General features: G+C 41.6%; 2 protein-coding genes across 2 annotated transcripts; one reads left to right on the forward strand and one right to left on the reverse strand.

The window, feature by feature from the left end:
- Positions 1-526: 526 nt before the first annotated feature.
- On the forward strand, positions 527-10425 carry LOC124285171 (pre-mRNA-splicing factor 38B-like). The gene is made up of 6 exons (XM_046721354.1): positions 527-975; positions 2915-2985; positions 4672-4744; positions 5219-5409; positions 6253-6507; positions 9582-10425. The coding sequence occupies exons 1-6, from the start codon at positions 646-648 to the stop codon at positions 9637-9639; spliced, it is 978 nt and encodes a 325-aa protein (XP_046577310.1). The 5' UTR covers positions 527-645; the 3' UTR covers positions 9640-10425.
- Positions 10426-12961: 2536 nt separating this feature from the next.
- LOC124285182 (baculoviral IAP repeat-containing protein 5.2-like) lies at positions 12962-25147 on the reverse strand. The gene is made up of 4 exons (XM_046721367.1): positions 24943-25147; positions 22267-22376; positions 15064-15181; positions 12962-14571 (listed from the first exon to the last, which is right to left on the reverse strand). The coding sequence occupies exons 1-4, from the start codon at positions 25054-25056 to the stop codon at positions 14485-14487; spliced, it is 429 nt and encodes a 142-aa protein (XP_046577323.1). The 5' UTR covers positions 25057-25147; the 3' UTR covers positions 12962-14484.
- Positions 25148-26654: the final 1507 nt, after the last annotated feature.

Below are 26654 nucleotides of genomic sequence, written 5' to 3' on the forward strand. Positions count from 1 at the left end.
TTTTCTCGAGTTGGCGCCAAAGACGGATAAGTCCACATTCCCAGTGTGCAATTTCGCTATATTTCATTGACTCATAAAGCCTACAAGTTGTTTCAAAATAAACATAAAAATACAGTTGAAATTCCTATATGCGTTTCTTTTATGGGAGAATATATATATATTTGAGTCTGCCTCACTTAAAAGTTTAATCTTCAAGTTCAAGTTACATTCGCCATGTCTTGGTGCACTGTTTACCAAGGGAGACAACTCCCAGTTCACTGAAAGTATTACCGTGAACTGAACGAAACGAAATTCAATCACGTAATGTGACACTGTTGGTGTACAGAACGCTTAGGCGTTGCTCGCCAGCATTGCTTCGATCAGGTTTACTGGCAATGTACGACAGCTAGTTATATTTTACGTACGCTTCTAACAATATTTTCAGGCGTGTCACAAGGTAGATAACTCTCCCAATTTAGGTGATCGCTTGAACAATCCCGCCGTCAGGTGAGAATTTCAGGTATTTGTATTTGCGCATGCGCGATGACTCAGGTAAGAGGAAGCTACTGCATGACGGTTAAAAGTTAATAACAAACGGCGGATATCGAAATTGTCGGTTCAAGAAGTTTGTGACCATTTCTCATGACCTAACACCTGCAATCAGCTATGAAGGAGAAGGATCTTGATAAAGATACCATTGTAGCGTACCACGCGTACCTACAGACGCGCATCCACAACGAGCTGAATGGCGTGGGACTGGGCCCAGGATCGCTTCCGTGTCGTATGGGACTGATCTGCATCGCCTTCTCTCTGGCGTCCCTCGTCACGGGTGTACTGGTCATCACTCTGAGACACAGACATGTCTACCTGGTGGACTGGTGGCACGCTTTCATCGGACCATTCTTCATCATTCTGTCACTGATACTGATCACGCTAGCTACCTACCTGATCATCACAGCCAAGAGACGCAGCAATCAGTACAGACGAGAACTGTTTGTAAGTACCACACCTTTACAGGTAGATACGCAGGTATACAGGTGTTTCTGTTTACTTTCCACATCTCTGCTGCACCACCAACGTCGTCTCAAACAAACTGTGTCACTGAGTAATCATGGACCTTAAATGGCTCAATCCAGTTATTTTAAAATCTGTCTTCCCATTTCCTGTTTAGTGTTTACAAACACCTGGCTGAACTGACTGTAAGTTTAGTTCCTTCATGCTTACAGTATATGTTACGGCTCATGTTTCAAATGCTTATAATGACTACTGCAGTTTACTTGAAAATAACTATAGTACAAATTCTTTAGGGCTACAAATTAGGGACCTTAAATTAGACAGCTAAACACATGGTACAACTAACAAAAAATAAAGGTAAATGGGTCGGCTGTAACATTGTACATGCTGATCTCAAAGTGGGTACATGATTGTAGCATGAGTCCAAAGGCTAATGTGTTTTGATAACATACCCTAAAACTATTTTTCAAATTTGATTGATATATTTTCTTGCTAATGTGTACATGTCAAGAACTGCAGATGCTTCACAAGTTTAATTTCCAGTGTTTTACACAATGCAAAATATGTACACAGAAAACCCACAATACAGCATCAGGAGTTGTCCATAAACGTGTGTGCTTCATCATTTACTCACTAACTTCTAGAATGCAGATCAAACAATTTCTAGTTATGTTTTTTTCATCCATCAGCATGATCACTGTCCACATGATCACTGTCCACATGATCACCAATTCATTCCAGGCTTGGAAGTCATTATCTGAACATACTCTGCACTACACCATTTTAATACTTTACCTCATATTACCAGCAAGGGCCTGAAAAATTGATTGATGTGGGTTGCCCTGTACCACCACTTTGTATGTCAGGGTAAAACCCTGCACCACCAGGTGGTACAATCAGTTCTGTAATGCATGCACAAATACAACATCCGGGAGCCAGCAAGTGTATTATTTGTAAAATGTACTTCAATAAAGACTTGACCAACTGAGCATGTTTCTTTAGGGTGTGGGGCGGTGGGGTAGCCTAATGGTTGAAGCGTTGGCTTGTCACGCCGAAGACCCAGGTTCGAATCCCCACATAGGCACAATGTGTGAAGCCCATTTCTGGTGTCCCCCGTCGTGATGTTGCTGGAATATTGCTAAAAGCGGCGTAAAACCACACTCAGTCAGTCAGTTGTTAGGGTGTTTTAAATGTATGACTCTAAGAAAGCCAGTTCCACGTCAAAAGACAGAAGAGTAGACATGCTAGCAGTAAATGTTTCCTGTTCTGTAAATGTCATGTGAGGATGTTGAAACCAGTGATGGGCACAGAGGTAGCATATCCCGGCCTTGGTTTATGTTTTAGTACATCGTGATCTTTGAACTGTCGCTGAGCTGCACAAAGCAGGGAGAACTCCATCCTCGATAATCTCCACTATACCCTGGATGCATCCACGGCTTGGCCCGATGATTTTATTACCTCCCTTGGCTGGCTTTTTATCCAATCAGGTGTCTACACTGGGAAGTTGAGCGAACCAATCACAACTCACTTTCACTTCTTAAATTATTCTAACCATTTAAACTTGGCAACACAATTGATGCAGAGGTACTCTGAAAGAGGTAGAAGGAGTTCTTTGAAATATTTTTTTAAAGTTTCAGATCTGTCAATTTGTCTGTATTCTTTTCTCAAAAATCTGAGTGGAACTGCGAAGAAACCACTGCGACTGCTATCTTTGTTGACAGTGGCAAGCGCGGATGTAAGGGCGGCTTAGCTGATTGGCTACTGTGAGAATGTGGAGCCATCAAAGGGAGGTAATATAATTGTCGGGCCAAGCCGTGGGTGCACCCAGGGTATAGTGGAGAGTGATCGTAACGTATACCCTGGAGATTATCGAGGATGGGAGAACTCATTCCAATTGCTTTACACTTCGTGTCTGTTTCAGTTCCGTCCAATCGGGGACTATGGCGTGGCAGTTGTACACAAGAGCACGTTGATCCATGAACAGGAGCACAGGTAGGACTCAGTCTGCATCTGAATGGAGATCTGTGTAGTGTTTAGTGAGTGACTGGATCTGAATGGAGATCTGTGTAGTGTTTAGTGAGTGACTCTGGATCTGAATGGAGATCTGTGTAGTGTTTAGTGAGTGACTCTAGATCTGAATTGAGATGTTTGCATAATCAAGCTCCTTTATATCTCTCTGAACTTCTCACTGTCTACTCCCTTACCAGAACTCTCAGATCTCAAGGCCAATGTCTTCTCTCCATTCCCAAAGTTCTCCTTTCTTCCTTTAGCAAGAGGTATTTCCAGTACGCTGGTCCTACTCTGTGGAATTCTCTCCCTCTCCACATAAAGCAGTCTCCCACATTGGAAACTTTCAAAATTAAGTTGAAGACTTTCTTTTTTTCCAAAGCCTATCCCTAAAATCAATCTTTCTGTCATCAATTTCAATGTATACTTATTTTACTATTTTATCCTCTGTATGCATTGTATGTATGCTTTTATGTAGCGCCTTGAGCATGTATCAGTGGGTGGAAAAGGGCACGCTAAAAATATCCATTATTATTATTATTATCTGTGTAGTGTTTAGTGAGTGACTCTAGATCTGAATGGAGATCTGTGTAGTGTTTAGTGGGTGACTCTGGATCTGAATGGAGATCTGTGTAGTGTTTAATGGGTGACTCTAGATCTGAATGGAGATCTGTGTAGTGTTTAGTGAGTGACTCTGGCTCTGAATGGAGATCTGTGTAGTGTTTAGTGGGTGACTCTAGATCTGAATGGAGATCTGTGTAGTGTTTAGTGGGTGACTCTAGATCTGAATGGAGATCTGTGTAGTGTTTAGTGAGTGACTCTGCATCTGAATGGAGATCTGTGTAGTGTTTAGTGGGTGACTCTAGATCTGAATGGAGATCTGTGTAGTGTTTAGTGGGTGACTCTAGATCTGAATGGAGATCTGTGTAGTGTTTAGTGGGTGACTCTAGATCTGAATGGAGATCTGTGTAGTGTTTAGTGGGTGACTCTGCATCTGAATGGAGATATGTGTAGTGTTTAGTGGGTGACTCTAGATCTGAATGGAGATCTGTGTAGTGTTTAGTGGGTGACTCTGCATCTGAATGGAGATCTGTGTAGTGTTTAGTGGGTGACTCTAGATCTGAATGGAGATCTGTGTAGTGTTTAGTGGGTGATCACTATGAAACCAACACCTGGGTGTTTCATTGGCAGCTAAATAGTGAATGACAATCAAGGTGTATAACTTGAGATCTCCAGGGGAATGTACCCATATGTTGGTGTTTACCACACTGTGAGCATTGAAGACAGTGCATGTCACAGTGACTGTGTCATGTTGTACCTCACAGCAAGTGATTACTTGTCATTTGGTCTGTGTACATATCATTTGGCTTATGTGTTTGAATTAATTGTGTCTTGTCCACTGATAGACTACTCTTTCCTGATTGGCCGGTATTAGAATGGGTGGTATTTGCATTGCAATATTACACTGAAGAGTGTTTTAATATGATTGTATCTACAATATTTTTCATGATAAATAAGCAGTCAATTGAAGGGTAGACTACATAAAGATGCTCATGAATGAACTCCACATGAAGAGTGTACTGCATAATTCAACAAACAAACAATTTGTCCACTACTCAGCTGCTTTAGTTTGATTGTAACCATGGTAACATTATTACTGCCTTTGTTCAGGTCGGACCTCAAGACTGGCACCACACCACACAGAAAAGTCCTGCCCAGTTCTGATGCCTTTTCTTCGCGCTCGGTAAGTGAGCAACTGGGCTGGGTGGGTATAAGCTGCAATCAGTCAAAGTGCCTTAAAGCCAGGTGTTACAGGTATAGAGCCATGTGTTCCTGGTATAGAACCAGGTGTTCCTTGTATAGAGCTTGATCTTCATGGTGTAGAGCCACGTGTTCCTTGTATAGAGCCATGTGTTCTTCTATAGAGCTAGATGGTGTCGAGCCCTCTGCATGGTATAGAGGCCTGATCATGGCAATTGGAGCCCTGTGAGTGCCTCAAAGCCAGGTGTTCCAGGTATAGAGCTAGATGTTCGTGGTATAGAGCCATGTGTTCTTCTATAGAGCCATGTGTTTTTCTATAGAGCTAGATGTTCATGGTATAGAGCCATGTGTTCCTGGTATAGAGCCTTGTGTTCCTTGTATAGAGCCAAATGTTCCTGTGTAGAGCCATGTGTTCCTGGTGTAGAGTCCTGTGTATTGTTCTTATCTGTTCGAACAGCGGGACCGCAAGAAGGGCCATGAGAACCGAGGCTACAGTCACAATGGTCAGGAGGATCGTCATCAGAGGGATGGCCGAGACAGACGCCATGATGATGACAGAAGACGCCATGATGACCGCCACAGAGACAGGGACCGTGATGACAGAAGACGCCATGATGACCGTGAGAGGAGGCGACCCCCAGATGACAGGTGAATTTTGGAGGCTTCAAGCAGTATTTGCTCACTTGGTCATTCAACTTGACATACAGATACTCCCAGGATCTTTCCACCATTGGTGCATATGTCTCAAAATGTGAATAAAGTCTTAAATTTTATGACCTTTAACTTTACTGAGATCTGATCTTTCAAGTTGATGTATCCTTATGTCTTGAGTTAACAAGCTCTCCATGAGAACAGGGGAACTTTATGATGAGTCATGTGGATTAAGGACAATCTTAATTCTCAATGTTGGTGACAAACACAGAAGGTCACTTTACAGTGAGTTGGACACTGGTGCTATTGGTGTATCCTTGCCACCTTGACCATTGTCACGTCATCTAGACCAAACAGGTTGTGGAGCAATAAGAAACACAGGTGGGAAAAAATGTTACAAAAGAGAAACACTGCAACAGCACATCATGTGACAAAAATCAACAGCTTGGACCATATTGTTATATTACTGGAATCAGATTGGCTCAAAACTATGTGAAAAGCAGGCTGTAGGTTCTCCGGACACCCACTTTTGGAGAGATTGTTACATCTTGTTTGAGGTATCAGATTTTTGATTTTAAAGCACTTTCTTCTCAAAGCCATCTGATCATCTTGATAGGCAATTTTAAATAATAAACCCAGACCCAGAATTTTAGAAGCTATCATTTTACTTCCAGTATCAAGCAATGCCTCACTATTTGTCCCCTGTTACCAAAGAATTCACATTATTTGTCAGTCTCTACTGGTACAGTGGAAATTCGGTTTTCAGGTTTGAACTTGAAAACCTCTAAATTGAAAGCACAAATAGTTTATCTTCCAGCTGAGTACTTGTGTTTGTTCCAGACGAGATGACCATCGCAGGCCTCCCAGAGATGACAGAGACCGAGGTGACCATGAGAAAAGGCGACCTCCACCAGAGAATCGTGAGAGAGGAGATCATGAGAAACGACGACCACCACCCGGTGATCATGAGAGGGGAAGTCAAGAGAAACGACCACCACCACCAGAGGACGGAGAGCAGAGGACATCTACTCAGGGCGGTCGGAGAGCAGCAAGGGGAGCGCCAAAGCTTCAAGTTACAGACACCTCTAAGGATAGGTGGGGAGACGTAATGTTCCTCGTGTTACAGGGAGAGACGTAATGTTCCTCGTGTTACAGGGAGAGACGTAATGTTCCCGTGTTACAGGGATAGATGTAATGTTCCTCGTTTTACAGGGATAGACGTAATGTTTCCAGTGTTACAGGGAGAGACGTAATGTTCCTCGTTTTACAGGGATAGATGTAATGTTCCTCGTGTTACAGGGAGAGACGTAATGTTCCCGTGTTACAGGGATAGATATAATGTTCCTCGTGTTACAGGGATAGATGTAATGTTCCTCGTGTTACAGGGATAGATGTAATGTTCCTCGTGTTACAAGGAGACGTAATGTTCCTCGTGTTACAGGGAGAGACGTAATGTTCCTCGTGTTACAGGGATAGACGTAATGTTCCTCGTGTTACAGGGATAGATGTAATGTTCCTCGTGTTACAGGGAGAGACGTAATGTTCCTCGTGTTACAGGGAGAGACGTAATGTTCCCGTGTTACAGGGATAGATGTAATGTTCCTCGTGTTGCAGGGAGAGACGTAATGTTCCTCGTGTTACAGGGATAGATGTAATGTTCCTCGTGTTGCAGGGAGAGATGTAATGTTCCTGTGTTACAGGGATAGATGTAATGTTCCTCGTTTTACAGGGAAAGACGTAATGTTTCCCGTGTTACAGGGTGAGACATTATGTTCCCCGTGTTCCAGGAAGAGACTTAACGTTTCTTGTGTTACAGGGATAGACGTTATGTTTCCCATGTTACAGGGAAAGGCGTAATGTTCTTGTGTTACAGGGAGAGACGTAACGTTCCTTGTGTTACAGGGAGAGACGTAACGTTCCTTGTGTTACAGGGAGAGACGTAATGTTTCCATGTGTTACAGGGATAGACGTAATGTTTCCATGTGTTGGGACACGTTTTCTTCAATACAGTGATGACATTGAACTCACACAATTTAAGAGTGGAAGAAAAATATCAACAAGTTATAACTGACATGAGCTACTGTAGGAGTATGAATGTCTCCCTGTCAGAATGGTGTGTGTGCTGCCTCCTACTGTCAGAATGGTGTGTGTGCTGCCTCTACTGTCAGAATGGTGTGTGTGCTGCCTTCTACTGTCAGAATGGTGTGTGTGCTGCCTCCTACTGTCAGAATGGTGTGTGTGCTGCCTTCTACTGTCAGAATGGTGTGTGTGCTGCCTCCTACTGTCAGAATGGTGTGTGTGCTGTCTTCTACTGTCAGAATGGTGTGTGTGCTGCCTTCTACTGTCAGAATGGTGTGTGTGCTGCCTTCTACTGTCAGAATGGTATGTGTGCTGTCTTCTACTGTCAGAATGGTGTGTGTGCTGTCTTCTACTGTCAGAATGGTGTGTGTGCTGTCTTCTACTGTCAGAATGGTGTGTGTGCTGTCTTCTGTCAGAATGGTATGTGTGCTGTCTCCTACTGTCAGAATGGTGTGTGTGCTGCCTCCTACTGTCAGAATGGTATGTGTGCTGCCTCCTACTGTCAGAATGGTGTGTGTGCTGCCTCTACTGTCAGAATGGTATGTGTGCTGCCTCCTACTGTCAGAATGGTGTGTGTGCTGCCTCCTACTGTCAGAATGGTGTGTGTGCTGTCTCCTACTGTCAGAATGGTGTGTGTGCTGCCTCCTACTGTCAGAATGGTGTGTGTGCTGCCTCCTACTGTCAGAATGGTATGTGTGCTGTCTTCTACTGTCAGAATGGTGTGTGCTGCTGTCTTCTACTGTCAGAATGGTGCTTCTGTCAGAATGGTAATGTGTGTGGTGTGCTGCCTGCCTCCTACTGTCAGAATGGTGTGTGTGCTGCCTCCTACTGTCAGAATGGTGTGTGTGCTGCCTCCTACTGTCAGAATGGTGTGTGTGCTGTCTTCTACTGTCAGAATGGTGTGTGTGCTGTCTTCTACTGTCAGAATGGTGTGTGTGCTGTCTTCTACTGTCAGAATGGTGTGTGTGCTGTCTTCTACTGTCAGAATGGTGTGTGTGCTGTCTTCTACTGTCAGTCAGAATGGTGTGTGCTGCCTTCTACTGTCAGAATGGTGTGTGTGCTGCCTTCTACTGTCAGAATGGTGTGTGTGCTGTCTTCTACTGTCAGAATGGTGTGTGTGCTGTCTTCTACTGTCAGAATGGTGTGTGTGCTGTCTTCTACTGTCAGAATGGTGTGTGTGCTGCCTTCTACTGTCAGAATGGTGTGTGTGCTGCTCTTCTACTGTCAGAATGGTGTGTGTGCTGAATGGTGTTCTACTGTCAGAATGGTGTGTGTGCTGCCTTCTACTGTCAGAATGGTGTGTGTGCTGCCTTCTACTGTCAGAATGGTGTGTGTGCTGCCTTCTACTGTCAGAATGGTGTGTGTGCTGCCTTCTACTGTCAGAATGGTGTGTGTGCTGCCTTCTACTGTCAGAATGGTGTGTGTGCTGTCTTCTACTGTCAGAATGGTGTGTGTGCTGTCTTCTACTGTCAGAATGGTGTGTGTGCTGCCTTCTACTGTCAGAATGGTATGTGTACTGTCTTCTACTGATGGTGGCAATTGTGATGCCCACAGTTTGTCTTTGGCTGCAGGAATGTTTCAGTTAATGCTCCACTAGAGATTCACAAGTATCTATTGAGTCTCATAGAATCCCAAAAGTTAATGGACCATTCGTAATTTATGGGAACAGGTGTGATGATGATTTTTATGGAGAAGGATGTACAATGTGAATGACACCCCAAAAAACAGTATGTACAAAGTAAGTGAGTGACCTCTTCTCCCCCCCCCTCTTCCGCATGTCACATGAAAAATCAATGACACCCCCTTCCTTATTTCTTAAGCACAATTTTTTATATTATGTACCAAATTGACACACATACACAGTACATGTGTATAAAATTGATGAACCTCCTACCTCCCTAGAACAAAATGGCACACACACACACACCCTTAAAATCATCATCATCATCCCACTCCCCAGCCATGTCACTAACCACTTGTCAGTCTACAGAAGAACTGAGTGTGAAACATGGAACTATCAAGCTGTGTGTCTTGTCATACTGTAACATACTAAACACTATGGGTCTACATGTCAATGTTCTGTCTTTCAGTAAACTTGTTTTGGATGCTGACTTCGGGAAGCCTGCAGATGACGAGTCCGAGCTGTAGATGACCTTCACCTTGTTCATCCATAGCCAGATCTGTCTTGTGTAGCAACAGGAAACTGGGAACCACACATTTGAGATGCAACTTTCCAAATTTTAATTGTATGTGAACATAATTCCATGGAGTTAAGTGATGTATGATTTCTTCCCAAGTGCTATTACAAATAAACTCATGCTCACAGTACACCACAGTGGGGACCTTCCAGGGGGTGTGCTTGCTGATTTGTAAGTGAACTGCAATAGTACTTTACTGTGAGGGAATCAGCTGGTCGCAGCCATTCACAGCAATTCTGATCACGTTAATCATAATACTGAGTAGGCCATGATGTTGGCATGATGGATTTTCTGCAGCCTTGTATATATGTGCATCAATTATATTGGCATGTAGTTTCTATACATTCTAGGAAATGATTTGTGAATGTAAAATCATGTAAAAACTTTCTTAAGTTTATCTTCTGTAGTTTGTCTGAATACATAGTACTGTTTCTATTTACATGGTCCATTTTCATCTCAAGAAGAAATTCAATGACATTCATAAATCTCAAGATGTACATCAAGATAAAATCATCCGCATATTTTTATCTCCATAATTATGATTCATGTTTATAATTGTTATGTATCGTTTTAACTGTTTATGATTATATTGTTATCTTCAGACAGTGATGGCAGTATATGAACATAGGAACATTCCTGTGAGCTCTTGCCGATTTGAAGCCATTTTGGAAAAGGGTTCATCATACATTATTTGAATGCTCTGACTTTGTTTTGTAACATATCATAACTTTCCAAATCAATATTTAGATTTTTTATAAATCTGTACACTATTTTAATAAACATTTTGTAAAAAAAATATTGCTGTAATGACTTGACAGGTGGATGTGGCACCTGGAACAGAAAGATCCATGCCCAGCAAATGTCATCAAGATCAGGCCCTGATTTCTCGAAACAAACTTAAGGTTTTACTCAAATTTCAAAATGAGTTTGACAATTTGAAACAGCTGAATTTTTTACTTAAGGCTTAAGTTTGTTTCAAGAAATCAGGGCCAGATCTGTTACTCCTGGATGGGGCACCTGGAACAGGAAGATCCATACCCAGAAACCACTGGGTAATATACTGACTGACTGAGTTTGGTTTTACGTCGCTTTTAGCAATATTCCAGCAATATCACGGCGGGGGACACCAGAAATGGGCTTCACTCATTGTACCCATGTGGGGATTCGAACCCGGGTCTTCGGCGTGACGAGCCAACGCTTTAACCACTAGACTACCCCACAGCCCCCTGGGTAATATAATTAAGATCAGATCTGTCACTCCATTAGCAGACCTGCAGCATGCCTGTAGCAGACCTCTGTGCATTAAGATCTGAGGACACATCCATAGAAAGCAGTGCAGGTGAATCCTAAGCAGGTAGTTTTCTTTCTTTCTTTCTGTAGCTTCCACAGTGCTGAGAAAGGACAGGATGTGTACAATATCCACAACTTGTACTGGTTTGTGATAAGGAACCAGATGTGCTCACTTGTACTAACAGCTACAGAAAGCCTTGACACTGATTGGCTGATGACAAGTTCCTCAGATGGCAGTGTCTTTACACAGATTTTGAGTTACAGATATGAATGACTGGGTTGGATTATGTTGGAGAAACAGGTGGTCCACAAGTCGCTGTGGTGCCGGCAATCCCAGACATAGCTGGGGTGAACCAGGATGCAGACAAAGAAACTCACCAACATACAGGACAACGTCTGGAGATTACACAGTAGTTTGTGTACAATGTGCTTTATTGTAGCCTGTGACAGATCTCTTGCCCCTGTAGAGAATCTCATTCACCATCAGCATTCCTTGTCAGTGAGCAATGTATGGAGGGTTTACATTCAAGAAGCTTCACTTAAAGGTCAAAGGCGCTGACAGTACTTTGCATTACATGACGTCACCACACTATTCTAGTCTGTCCCCTCGGAATCAAACGTACCCTTGATAACTAACGATGCGATTCATGCCCATTGTCATTTCCCATTAGACTCTTAAAGTGCTACTGGCACAATGAACATGCTTCATCCCTGTGTTGGAGTGTGCCAGTTACCAGTACCGGTAATACATTTGTCATCTTGGAAAAGATATGCATTTCAATGTCTCCCAATGTGTAATAAGTTTTAACAAGACAAGTTCAGGGCAAAACTGTACTTTATTACACTATACACGAGGATAGAGCAAACTGTATTATTAAATTTATTACCCACAGGACATTTATGTGAAGGTGAGCTACGTCTCAATACAACAGCTAAGACACCCTAAATGGATGGTGAATGGTTTGTGGGGTCCAGCTGTTCACAGGCCGTGGGAGGTGGCTGTCCACTGTCACAACCCTTTGTCTGACTCAGCGTGTTATCTCCATGGAGTGGGGAGTTGTTCCGTGAATGGTTTGTGGGGTCCAGCTGTTTACAGGCCGTGGAAGGTGGCTGTCCACAGTGTCACAACCCTTTGTCTGACTCAGCGTGTTGTCTCCATGGAGTGGGGAGTTGTTCCGTGAATGGTTTGTGGGGTCCAGCTGTTTACAGGCCGTGGAAGGTGGCTGTCCACAGTGTCACAACCCTTTGTCTGACTCAGCGTGTTGTCTCCATGGCGTGTGTAGTTGTTCTGTGAATGGTTTGTGGGATTCAGCTGTTCACAGGCTGTGGGAGGTGGCTGTCCAGAGTCTGGCATGGATACAACACTTGGTCTGCTGCTTCAGTTCATTAACAAACTTGGCGTGGCAAGCATAATTAGTTTTCAGCTTCTTAGCAAACAAACCGTGAAGGTCCGGGTTAGAATGATCCTTCAGTAACCCATGCTTGTCGTAAGAGGCGACCAATGGGATCGAGTGGTCAGGCTCGCTGGCTTGGTTTACACATGTCATCGGTTCCCAATTGCGCAGATCGATGCTCATGCTGTTGATCACTGGATTGTCTGGTCCAGACTTGATTATTTACAGACTGCCGCCATATAGCTGGAATATTGCTGAGTGCGGTGTAAAACTTAACTCACTCACAGCGAAGATGATGTAAAATTCATTTTGTAAACTTGTGAAGCAAGTGGACAAGTGAGTCGATGTGTGTTCCCCATTTTGTTTGGCCATTCGATCCGCTTTTAACATGGTGAGTGGACATGTGACCCCATTCTGTATATATCCAGTGGTATGTGGACATGTGACCCCATTCTGTATATATCCAGTGGTATATGGACATATGATCCCCTCTTGGTATGGTGAGTGGTAGTACTGGTATGTGGTCCTATCCTTCCCACACAGAAATGGAACTACAAATATCAGTTAGGATTGACAAAAACCGTTATATATTGTGTATAAGTTTTATTATATACATTGGCAAACAATCTAAACAATGCATAGCAGTTACTGCTAAGTTTATGAATGATAAATAGTTGTGTCCTGTCCGTCAGCCACATATAGCACACACCCAGGTGTTCTGTCAGGCACACATTGCACACACCCAGGTGTGTTCTGTAAGCCATACATTGCACACGCCCAGGTGTGTGTGTCAGCCACACATTGCACATGCCCAGGTGTGTGTCAGCCACACATTGCACACGCCCAGGTGTGTGTATCAGCCACACATTGCACACATCCAGGTGTGTGTCAGCCACATATAGCACACACACACGGGTATGTTGTCAGCCACACATTGCACACATCCAGGTGTGTTGTCAGCCACACATTGCACACGCCCAGGTGTGTTGTCAGCCACACATTGCACACATCCAGGTGTGTGTGTGTCAGCCACACATAGCACACACACACGGGTGTGTTGTCAGCCACACATTGCACACACACACACACACACGTTGTGTCAACCACACATTGCACATGCTCAGGTGTGTTGTGTCAGCCACACATTCAACACACACCCAGGTGTGTTCTGTCAGCCACACATAGCACACACACGCGGGTGTTGTGTCAGCCACACATTGCACACATCCAGGTTCTCTGTTTCCACATCACCAATGTAATCTAAATCAGATTTTAGTTACTGAAACTAATAAACAAAGAAATCACGACATTCCATTACAGGTCAACTGACTACAATCTTTCAGCTGACCAATTGAAGTGTTTTCTAAGCAAATCAGGAAGGTGATGTTTTCAAACCTGTAAACTTGAAACTGCTAACACAGGGTATTCTGAATAACATGTACAGCTGATTCTGTCAAATCCATCCTCTGGCTATTGTTATCCTCTGGAAGGATAACAATATATGGATGATACTTGCTTGATAACGGTGTTACAACCTACACCGAAACATCGCCACAGCAATAAAGAAGTTGTTCATCCATATATTGTTATCCTTCCTTACTGCTCCAACTTCTATATGCCTCTCAAAGAAGTCATCATCTGACTGTAGTTTCAGATAAATCTGACATTCAAGAATTCTTTCAGTTTTCAGTTTTGAATTGAAACTTTTCAAAGTTTAGTCTTCAAAGGAAGGCACCATTTTGAAAATGTGTGCTGTAAAGCTGAAGATAGCTGCTTTCTGGCTTTTTGTTTAGTACTTTCATTGATGGTTGAAGTTGGTGAAAGGACATTGTGACCTGTAATGGGATGCCCTCAGAAATTTGTTTAATGGTAATAACAACTAAAATTTGATTTCAAGGAGATTGCAAAATCACCTAAACACTTGTGACAATACAAGAGTAATGACAATGGTATGTTTGTGTTATGAAGATGTTGATAGTATACATTGTGTAAAGGGAGGAGGTTGCTTCAAGAGAATAATGACAGCAGGCAGGTGAAACAAGGTAGCAAAGATTTCAGTGATATCAAGTGTAAAATGTCTTGTGTGTCTGGTTTTTCACAGGTGTAATACGTCAGTTATCCACCAGATTCTTCATGGCATCTCGGACTGCATCAGCTTGGATCTTGTATTCTTCTATTCTGGCATCTAAGATCTTACGCTGCAAAATCAGAGCAGAACAAAAATTACACTGATTTACTAGACAAAAGTGAAAGGTTTTCAGGTAGATTTACCTGGGCAAACTATACATATAAAGAGATATGCAAGAATACTTATGAAATTTGGACAGGATACTTCTACATAGAAATGAGTAACCAAAATGACCCTGTGTTTATGAGGCAGTTTTATAGGTTGTGCAGCAATGTTAATACAGTGGACATGTACAGTTAGTGAGGGGAATGCTATACAATGTATTTAGACAGTGCTGGAATGGGGGTTTCTTTTGGTTGAATAAAATTACTAACTGCAGCTACATTTCCTTGTTGCCTGGTTTCACACAGTTTTCTTTATCGACTGGTACCCAGTTAGCTTTCAAGGAATGATATTGTTTCTGTCGTGTTCACAGAAGCAGTATTGTGATATTAAACCTCAACCATCTATACATTCAAATATTCTATACTGTAGCTAAGAAATGGCTTCACTGGCTTCTTACCATTTTGAGTGACCATCTCTTTATCTCCAGGTTGAGCAACTGTTCCACTGTCATCTTACCAGTTGTCTTGGGCAGCTTGAGAAACGGGCACTGGGGGGAGTGCTTCATATGTTCCTTCCTGCGGTGAAACCAGGTTTAACATGGCACTCAAAACATTTCAGTACTTACATCAGCAACAAGTGTGTGGCTGCTGGGGAGGTAATGTAAGTAGTGAGCGATTGCCTGTGTTGCAGGTGTGTGTAGAGACCACTGTATGTATCTGGGGAATAAGCTTGTGGTCAATCAGGCTGTGCAATAGAGCTTGGGAAGTACTTAAGAACTGATTTGAAAGGTGAAAGTTTGCAACCAATGGGAAGTGTGTGTCATGTTGGCTGTTTCTCCTTTATCTCCGACTGCTGTGAGTAATATAAATGATAATTTCATGTTTTAGCTAAACTATGTCACTGTACAGTGTTGCTGTTTGTGGTATTGGAGCAAGTATAAGTAAAAATTGCTGTAAACTAGTCCACTGTGTTTGACAAGTATGGCCATGAAGATGTCCGTATAGTTATGTGTGAAGTCACCAAGTACATGGTGTACCTTTCAAATCCAGTGTCTGGGGTTGGTGATATATCCTGTATGTAAGGCAATCATGGACAGATCGAGAAGGGGGCGAACCCGACATGCATCCCGATGTGTTTGGAATGTGTGACATCTCTAGTGTCTGTGATATACCCTGTATGTAAGGCAATCGTGGACAGATCGAAGGGGGCGAACCCGACACGCAGCCTGATGTGTGTGGAACGTGTAACATCTCTAGTGCACTGACAAAAACAATCACAGTACCATAACATAAGGCCTAAATAAATATGTTGTGGTTCCGATTACCTGACTGACCCTAGAATTCTTGTGCCGACCCTATTTTTTTCAGATACCAGTTTTTTTCCCCCCGACACCGACAGACATTGGTCATTCTGATAGAGAAAGTCGACATGATGGCCGCAAGTTTGATTGCATAAACAACTATACATTGATAAATGTGTTACTAGTTTGTACTTTACTCCTAAACAAATGTAAATTAAAAAAACAAATCCTACCTACCTACCCTAAATTTTAAAGAGGTGTAATTGGAACCACAACATGTTTTTCGTTTGGCCTATCTAACATTACTAACAATACTAATTCTCTTTAAAAACAGTTCTTATAATTATATTATATCACCGGGAAAATTTAAATATTATATGCATGATTGGGTGAACAATGGGAGAGAGAATGCATGATGTGTTTGTGAAAATAAGTTTGTGAATCACAGCATATACGAATCATTTTAAGCAAAGAAGGTTTAGCAAATATTTAAATTTCCTTTCAAATTGGTGTTTGTGATTCCTCTAGTGTGTGACACAGGACCAATACTGTTGCTCTTGCCATAGTTCACATATCCTACTCATACAAAATTCACAAAAAGGGCTGACAACTCCTTGTTTCATTCCCTTAACACCATGCACAAGGAAACATAACAACAAGCACCATATTTTGAAATGTTTTGGTGTGATGGGACTCCACCAATCATACACTCCTTAGGCCAACATTTCATTCACAGCCAATTCCTTGCTAAAGAACCCTGATAACACATACTGGTGCTAAAATTTTATAATAATAACACCAACAGCACCAGGGAAAACATTAATAGCCACTGATTTTGAGCTATATTTCTACACCACATAGATAGTGTAGTGCATGCCCTTATCACTACCCCGGTCAGTTGATCACACAAGGTGCCTGTGGGACATTAGCATGTAGTCCCACTGGGTTCTCCTTCACTGCGGAGTGAGCAGGGTGATAAATGAACAAAGTCACTTCACTGAACAGTAAGGCTGTAACGATTCACTCGCATATTCGGTGAATCGAAACGTAGCCATTCATGAATTCAATTCTTTATTCGTGGTCACCAGAACCGAATATTAACGAATATTTACGATTTTTTTAAGGGAGCATGTTTTACTCTTGAACCCTTGCGTACTTTTGGAAAGTGAGATATGCAAGAATATGTACTAGCATTGCAGTAGTGCAAGTCATGTCAGTTTGCCAAGGCCGCACATGGTACTGTCGACTATAACTATTACATACCAAATTTGAGTGTCATGAGATCACTGGTTATTGCTGTTACAAATCAAAACTGTCAACATGGGCGTTCCATATTGTACATCAATCACTTAACTACAATTTTGTATTCGTGAATAATTATTCGTATTCGTTACCCAATATTCATGATACGTATCATATTCGCCACAAAGTGTATTCGTTGCAGCCCTACTGAACAGATACAAGTGCTTCAGTGTGGGGGAACGACCAAAGCCCCAGAAACCCAACCAGGTACTTGATTAACGTTGCTTAACCTTATGGGATTTGTGACCTGTGCATTGTACACAGGCCCATGTATCACCAGTATCACAGCTGGTCATGTGATGGAAACACATATCATTTACTCTCAACTTCAACTAAGCCAAAATGTGAAAATAGAAGGATCTGTTAGACAGTGCCCCGTACTGATATACTTGTTAAAGATCACATATACTGTAGGAGGGTACTTTTTTGACAACAGTGCACAATTCTCACCCGCGAACGAAATTTCAACCAATCAGAGCGGGGCGTCTCTGTGACGTCATATGAGGGCCGATGCAGAATTCATCTACATTTCAGGGGGTAAATTATCTTGTTTACAGGTTTGTATAAACCTGAAATCGTGACAACTGTTGTGGAAAATGAAAGCTATATGTTCTCACAATCTGCTGTCTTTTAATTTTGTCTCCTGCTTTGCCTAGTTTCCGAAGTTACAACTTGTTTTCATAGACGATTCTGTCAAAATCGCTTTGTGTCGTTAGGCCTTATTTGTATAATGACTGATCCAAATTGATCCTATTTCTGTGTTTTTTTACCTCGATATTTCATCATGTCATGTAAAACTCTGTTTGTATTCTCAAAACAGTGTCGGCCCATAAGTTTTCACATGCCATACAGCAATTAATACTCCCTTGTTGTAACCAGTGTTAGGTGGTATAAACCTACACATGTTATTTGTCATCATTCACTTGATGGTCAGTTAATGAATTCATAACAGGTATAATTAGTGGTTACACACTTAGATTACCTGACAAAGGTTCACATTTGCCATTTCTTGTGTCTGGAGTAAATATTCAACATTATAAACATCGATCAAAGGATTAACCGATAACACGCTGATTGATTAATTACTTTTATCTTACGCAGCGGATTTGTCAAAAGGTAGTGTTTATGTATGTAGATTTACTAATCTATACTGAATACACTCTGTCGTGTCGGTGTCTGCTTAAAAACAATGTCCTTCTTTCAAAGGATTAACCGGCAATACATTGATTGATTGCCCACTATTGGCTAACTAAATTACTGTTTTTAAAGAAAGGCGGACATTATGCAATTAGTTGCCAGGTGTGCTATCTGGGTGACCAATGAAATTATACACTAATGTGAAATACCTGAAAACATTTATCCATTTTTCGTATATTAAATTGTTAGAAGACACATCACTTGGAACAGCTGCAGATGAATGGCATATCACTCGTTTTTGTGGATATTAATGGATAAATTCCTCGAACAGGGTAATAGCCTGACATTGTTCCTATAACTTTAATCTGTTTTAATTTTAATATTTACATTTGGTTTTTATTCATTTGTCGTAGCATTCAACAGAATCATTGTTTTCGCCGTGAAGTGTAATGAGACGGACAACATACACTAGGGTGTGTGTGCGAATTATGATTCACATTGGAAAACTATAAAATGTCTAGGCATTACAGTTCTGTTAAAAATTCACTATAAGTATCAGCAGATTGTCTGCTTTTTATTTAGTTTCAAAATGCATACAGGTATGATAATAAACTAATTAGGATTATAAGACCAAATATAAAGACGCACATTGACTAGTATCTAAATACTGGTGCGTGGACATTAACCATGTTCACGAATGTAGCAAGAAATTTATCGCGCAGTATTGTGACTTCGACCCCCCACCTCGCTTCCGAGGAAGAAATCGTTATGTTAAAAGTTGTGTCATGGAAAATCTTATGGTCATCAATCATATACATATTTTACAACAACTAGTAAGTAGTTTTGATTCTTTAACTTCCGTGAAGCAATCTGAACACAAGTAAGAATTACTAAGATATCGTTTCAGGCTTCCACAATGCTCGCTTCGCACTCACAAACATAACCCATTTAGCACGAACTGCGGGGTCCTGTGGAAATCTGTGCATGGTAACACCATCGCCCGACCCTTAGGAGCAATTGACGACAAAGCAACGATTCGGCATGTCGTTGTTCATGTCGAGAAATCATCAAAATGATGAGCGTGCTACACACTTTCTATACAACTAACTGAAAATCGTTCCTCATATGACGTCACTGCAGTGCTCTGGCGACAGAGTTACGTAACCTGTCTGTGGTTTCGTTGGCGGGCGAGAGTGAAGCAGGCGACTTTTTGGCAACTTTTAATCGCTCGGTATTAATTAACCACAAGTTTTTGTAGAATGAATTTGGTGTTCCGCATAAGTCTAACATCAAATATTTCATATGTAATAGTTAAAAGAGTACAAAAAAACAAAGTTTATTTGTTCTTGAATTTGTTAAACTTTGTCATACTTGCCACAGTTGTTAACCGACGTACATAGTCCTGATGTTTGTCACTGTTGTTAACTGACGTACATAGTCCTGATGTTTGTCACTGTTGTTAACCGACGTACATAGTCCTGATGTTTGTCACTGTTGTTAACTGACGTACATAGTCCTGATGTTTGTCACTGTTGTTAACTGACGTACATAGTCCTGATGTTTGTCACTGCTGTTAACCGACGTACATAGTCCTGATGTTTGTCACTGTTGTTAACCGACGTACATAGTCCTGATGTTTGTCACTGTTGTTAACCGACGTACATAGTCCTGATGTTTGTCACTGCTGTTAACCGACGTACATAGTCCTGATGTTTGTCACTGTTGTTAACCGGCGTGCCGCCGACGCATATAGTCCTGATGTTTGTCACTGCTGTTTACCGACGTACATAGTCCTGATGTTTGTCACTGCTGTTAACCGACGTACATAGTCCTGATGTTTGTCACTGCTGTTAACCGACGTACATAGTCCTGATGTTTGTCACTGTTGTTAACCGACGTACATAGTCCTGATGTTTGTCACTGTTGTTAACCGACGTACATAGTCCTGATGTTTGTCACTGTTGTTAACCGACGTACATAGTCCTGATGTTTGTCACTGTTGTTAACCGACGTACATAGTCCTGATGTTTGTCACTGTTGTTAACCGACGTATAGTCCTGATGTTTGTCACTGTTGTTAACCGACGTACATAGTCCTGATGTTTGTCACTGTTGTTAACCGACGCATACATAGTCCTGATGTTTGTCACTGTTGTTAACCGACGTACATAGTCCTGATGTTTGTCACTGCTGTTAACCGACGCATATAGTCCTGATGTTTGTCACTGTTGTTAACCGACGCATATAGTCCTGATGTTTGTCACTGTTGTTAACCGACGCATACATAGTCCTGATGTTTGTCACTGTTGTTAACCGACGTACATAGTCCTGATGTTTGTCACTGCTGTTAACCGACGTACAGTCCTGATGTTTGTCACTGCTGTTAACCGACGTACAGGTACATAGTCCTGATGTTTGTCACTGTTGTTAACTGACGTACATAGTCCTGATGTTTGTCACTGTTGTTAACCGACGTACATAGTCCTGATGTTTGTCACTGCTGTTAACCGACGTACATAGTCCTGATGTTTGTCACTGCTGTTAACCGACGTACAGTCCTGATGTTTGTCACTGCTGTTAACCAACGTACAGGTACATAGTCCTGATGTTTGTCACTGTTGTTAACTGACGTACATAGTCCTGATGTTTGTCACTGTTGTTAACCGACGTACATAGTCCTGATGTTTGTCACTGTTGTTAAACGACGTACATAGTCCTGATGTTTGTCACTGTTGTTAACCGACGTACATAGTCCTGATGTTTGTCACTGTTGTTAAACGCGGCGCACATAGTCCTGATGTTTGTCACTGTTGTTAACCGACGTACACAGTCCTGATGTTTGTCACTGTTGTTAACCGACGCACAGGTACATAGTCCTGATGTTTGTCACTGTTGTTAAACGACGTACATAGTCCTGATGTTTGTCACTGCTGTTAACCGACGTACACAGTCCTGATGTTTGTCACTGTTGTTAACTGACGTACATAGTCCTGATGTTTGTCTGAGCTACAGATAACATTTAGGGTCACTGAGTTTATACTCGCCTGTGCTCATCTCAATTGGGTATCCGAATTTTCCTTTGAGTAACCAAATAAATTTTACCTACCTCACTCAAACTGTAATATCAAATTTATTGAGAATTTATAAAACTTCCAACATACTTCTATCAGGGATTTACCTGGAGTCTTGTATATGAGGGACCCTGGGACTCATACTCTTAAATTCCAGGGGTCCTGGACAACAAAATGGCGATCCCAGACACTTAAATATTATTTAATACTGTTACTGTATTGTGTATCATGATCATCGTATTGTTACAGTAATTGAATTGCAAATGATACCATAACTGAGCTAGTAGCAAGCTCAGTGATAACTTATTGTTACTTGATTGGAATTTTTCTGCGTTCCTGTGGATGCTCTAATAAATTTTGTTGTGTCCATTGTCAATTTTTATGAGTATAGGAAGCAGGAATTTGCGTCCTTTAAATCCCTGCTTCTACTCAATAGGCTTAACAAGAAATGAGTTTTCACATAAATATTCGTGTAATTTACGCCGATACGCAGCTTTTCTGTACCTCTGTGTTTGTTGTGTGGATTGTGCAGGAACCAAAGACTCCATGAAAACTTTATAACTACATTATTCTGATTAATTCACATTCATGTGTACCCGTGAAGTTCCGTGTTAGAATATTGGCCTTCAGTAACCCATGCTTATCGTAAAATTCGACTAACAGGATCAGGTGGTCAGGCTGACTGACTTGGTTGACACATGTCATCGGTTCCCAATTGCGCAGCTTGATGGTCGATCGCTGGATTGTCTGGTCCAGACTCGATTATTTACAGACCGCCGCCATATAGCTGGAATATTGCTGAGTGCGGCGTAACACTACACTCACTCACTCACATTCATGTAAAATGTTACCATGGGTCATCATTGGGCTCCCATCCATCCAGTTCTTTGAGGCAGACAAAGCAGCGGACAGCATCTGGCTCCTGGTCAGTGGGGATGTGATACCACCCGGCAGCAGCCAACTACAAGAAGCAGCATCAACCATGTTTCATTGAGTTTATCAATGGAAGACCTACATAAAATTTAGGAACATTAATATGAGATAGAAATGTATTGCTTAACAGGAAATACTTGATATTGACACACAAGACACTGCATTTATTGTCGAATTCTGTCAAGATATGGGAAATTGTGTACATGTAGGCAGTGTGCACATTTAGGTCAGCAAGATGATCAATGTTTTGGCTAGAGTGCACTTTACAGGCCGCAGAGCTCGCGGCTCGCTGCGGGGCAATTATCGCGCTGTCTCACGCACTGTCTCGCTATATCGCCGTAATTGCTCCATCTCCCATCACTGCCAGTCAACCATCCTTAGGGTTTAAGGTTAGGTACCCTTTCCGATCCTCAGGGTTAGGGTTGGGTTTGGGAACCTCTGATACTTAGGGTTAGGGACCCTCACTTCTGTGCAAATGACCCGTTAAACGAGCACTCGTTAACTGTGATGGAGCTTGTGGTCCCGAGGTAGAGTGTCCGCTAATTACGCCATTAATTAACGAAGTCAGTTCACGACGAAGCGTGTTCGAGTCCCAGCAGAGCTAATTAATCTGAAAAAGTGCGCGCCCGGTAAAGTGCACTACCCCCAGTGTTTTCAGGTCCATAGCATATTTCCTATTTCGCATAAGAAACTGATGCAACTTCTGAATTGAAAACTACATGAAAGCTAAGTTCATTTGGGGTACATAATGGATCATCAAATTTTGTTCCAACCTTTCATGGTATTCACTTTTCTGGCTAAATCAGCCCAAATAAGCTTCAAGGCCTGTAAGCAGTAACTGTCATTGTCTAATATTGTCAAGTCAAATGTGCCAATGCATTTCAATCTTGGTACACAGTAAAAGTTCACTTTGTGGAACATTATGAATCACTGGATAATGGATTTAATCCACACAAAGATGTTGTGTTGTGGGTTGATTTATCCTACCATACATTTGAAATGAATACCTAATACACATTTATAATAATAATAATAAAGTTCATATTTGTAGTGCACCTAAATACAAAATTTGCTCAAAGACACAAGTCATAGGCTCGTTTGGACAGGAGGGTCTTCAGTTCACTTTAAAATATGTCACAGTCATTGATTTGCTGGATATTTGGTGGGAGTTCATTCCAGAGTGCAGGGCCTGCTTTGGCAAAACTCCTGTCACCGTAGAGTGTTGTTCTTGTTTTGGGGACATTTAGTTGTTGAAGTGAAGCTGACTGCAGCGTTCTCGGAGGTTGGTATCTGGTTAAAAGGTGTTCCAGATACAGAGGGGCTAGACTGTGAAGAGCTTTAAACACAAACATCAGTAATTTGTAAACAACCCGATGGTGAATTGGAAGCCAGTGTAGGTCGTATAAGATTGGTGTAATATGCTTGTGTTTGCGTTTTCCACCTATCAATCTTGCCGCTGAGTTCTGAACCTTCTGAAGTTTGCTCAGGCATAGCTGGTACAGCAGTGAATTACCGTAATCCAGCCGAGATGTCACAAAAGCATGGATAAGTGTCTTGGTTGCCGCAATGCCTACATACCGCTTGATTTGACTGATATTTCGCAGGTGGTAGCAGAGCTCCAGATAAGATTTAGCTCATGTGGGTACTGTGCCCACTGTATTTTTGTGGAGTGGGTATTATGAATGTTGAGTGTATATTTCATTTTCCGTTACCCACTGCTTTAAAAAATGTGCGTATTTCAGTCATTTTACTCACCTAAGTATTATGTCATTGAGTAAGTTTACTAAGCAGGTAAGTTCTGCCTTGTGTCATACCTAATCAAAACCAACTAAAATATAATGGAAATGATTTCATAAAAAATCACTCATCCTATACTGACAGTGCAACACTTATCCTATACTAACAGTACAACTTGATAGCAATCAATGTCTTTTTATTACGCAAGTGATTTTTATAAATATATTCCATATGCATTTGTTTTAAACTTTTTGCGTATCTAACATGTCAAATGCGTATTTGCTACGCAACAATTACTTTTCAATGCGTAAATGGAAATTTTCTATGTGTATTTTACCCAGATATGCAGCTTATCTGGGCCTCTGTGGTAGTAAACAACCTTGCATACTGCATTTTTATGATGTGCAGTCCCTAGTGTTGCCTGAAAGATGAAACCTAAGTTTCTGGCTTTGATGGCCTGATAACAAATTCTCCAATGTGAAGGGGTGGTGTTGACATCTTGGAGAGCGTTTGTCTGGAACTGATGATCATGAGTTAATTGATTTTGTACATACATGCGGGGGTGTCACTTATTTTGTACATACCATTTAGGGGGGGGGGGGTAATTCACATTGTACATGCTTCTCCACAAAAATCATCACTCCCACCTAGCCATAAATTATGAACGGTCCCTTAGTTAGTATCAACTTACTTTAAAGAAAGTATGTAGAGACGACATACGTTAAAACTGACGTCATGGTCTGAAAAGCAGTACTTCCCATTCCTCTATGAGATAATATCAGCTCAAAACGTGCAATACAAATTACAAATTATACAATATCGATTTGGGCTCAGAAGAGCTTTGACTAACGTTGTACCTTTGCAGCAGTACATTCGTGCTCTGCTTCATATGGCCAGTTCTGGAAACTGTTAAGTCGTTTTTCTTCTAAATGCATAAAATAATCGTCGATTTCAAGACTGATGTTTGCCATGATGATGCCAACATGAAAACAAATACAACGAAGTTGTTCGAACTACTTTTCAAACCTGCCGGGTCGAAGGCAAGCAGCGCCATCTGCTGGGGGAAGGGACGTCACTCCAGCTTGACTTATGTCGCAAAGCGCACGTAAAATCTCCAAATCATCGTATTCGCTTGCCACTTGGTTGTGCGCTCCCAGCAAATACATCTTGGCTTGGAACTCCTATCTCAAATAAAAGCTAATATATATTTCTTATTAAGATATAGAGATTAAGCTATCAGTCCTTTAACGATTCTATAAATAGGCGCACTCTATCACATTAATACAAACAGGGATACACCTGTCGGTATTCCGCGAAGAAACAACCGATCATTTCAAAATTGTTATGTTTTTCTTTAAGGGTTAAAATAACTCAAGATCATTATAAACATGTGTAACTTCTCAACAATGCAAAAACTGTGGAAATGGAAATGGATTGAATGGGTTGGCAAAATCAAAACAAGGTATTTTGGCCAAGAAGTTTAACTTAGCTTTCGGTACATCGATAATCGAATATCGTTCAATAACCATCAAATAGCCAATTGCCCTCCACTGATTTACCCATCTCAACTTGAAACTAAAGAGACAAGTGAGATCGCCTCAAATGTTTCATGTTTAGATCTATGTATAAAGATTCAGAGTGACAAATAATCTCAGCAAAGCTGTATGACAAAAGGGATGATTTCAACTTTCCAATAGAATCTAGTCAACCTCCCTTTCATGTCGAGCAATATTCCATCAGCTCCAGCCTTTGGTGTTTACATTTCACAACTTTTGAGGTACAATCGAGCGTGCTCTTTTTATCAGGATTTCAAAGAGCGGCATGCCACTCTTGCTCAGGTTGTTTTGTTTGTACATTGTTCTACTCGACTATCTCTGTGTCCGAGTTATGTATCTTGTACATCGTTCTACTCGACTAGCTCTGTGTCTGTTTAGTTCTGTATCTTGTACATCGTTCTACTCGACTAGCTCCGTGTCTGTTTAGTTCTGTATCTTGTACATCGTTCTACTCGACTAGCTCCGTGTCCGTTTAGTTCTGTATCTTGTACATCGTTCTACTCGACTAGCTCCGTGTCCGTTTAGTTCTGTATCTTGTACATCGTTCTACTCGACTAGCTCCGTGTCCGTTTAGTTCTGTATCTTGTACATCGTTCTACTCGACTAGCTCCGTGTCCGTGTAGTTCTGTATCTTGTACATCGTTCTACTCGACTAGCTCCGTGTCCGTTTAGTTCTGTATCTTGTACATCGTTCTACTCTCGGACTAGCTCCGTGTCCGTTTAGTTCTGTATCTTGTACATCGTTCTACTCGACTAGCTCCGTGTCCGTTTAGTTCTGTATCTTGTACATCGTTCTACTCGACTAGCTCCGTGTCCGTTTAGTTCTGTATCTTGTACATCGTTCTACTCGACTAGCTCCGTGTCTGTTTAGTTCTGTATCTTGTACATCGTTCTACTCGACTAGCTCCGTGTCTGTTTAGTTCTGTATCTTGTACATCGTTCTACTCGACTAGCTCCGTGTCTGTTTAGTTCTGTATCTTGTACATTGTTCTACTCGACTAGCTCTGTGTCTG

This window comes from Haliotis rubra, unplaced genomic scaffold (assembly GCF_003918875.1).
Source record: "Haliotis rubra isolate DU_JTF1 unplaced genomic scaffold, ASM391887v1 Scf354, whole genome shotgun sequence".
In the NCBI taxonomy this organism is placed as follows: Eukaryota; Metazoa; Mollusca; class Gastropoda; order Lepetellida; family Haliotidae; genus Haliotis; species Haliotis rubra.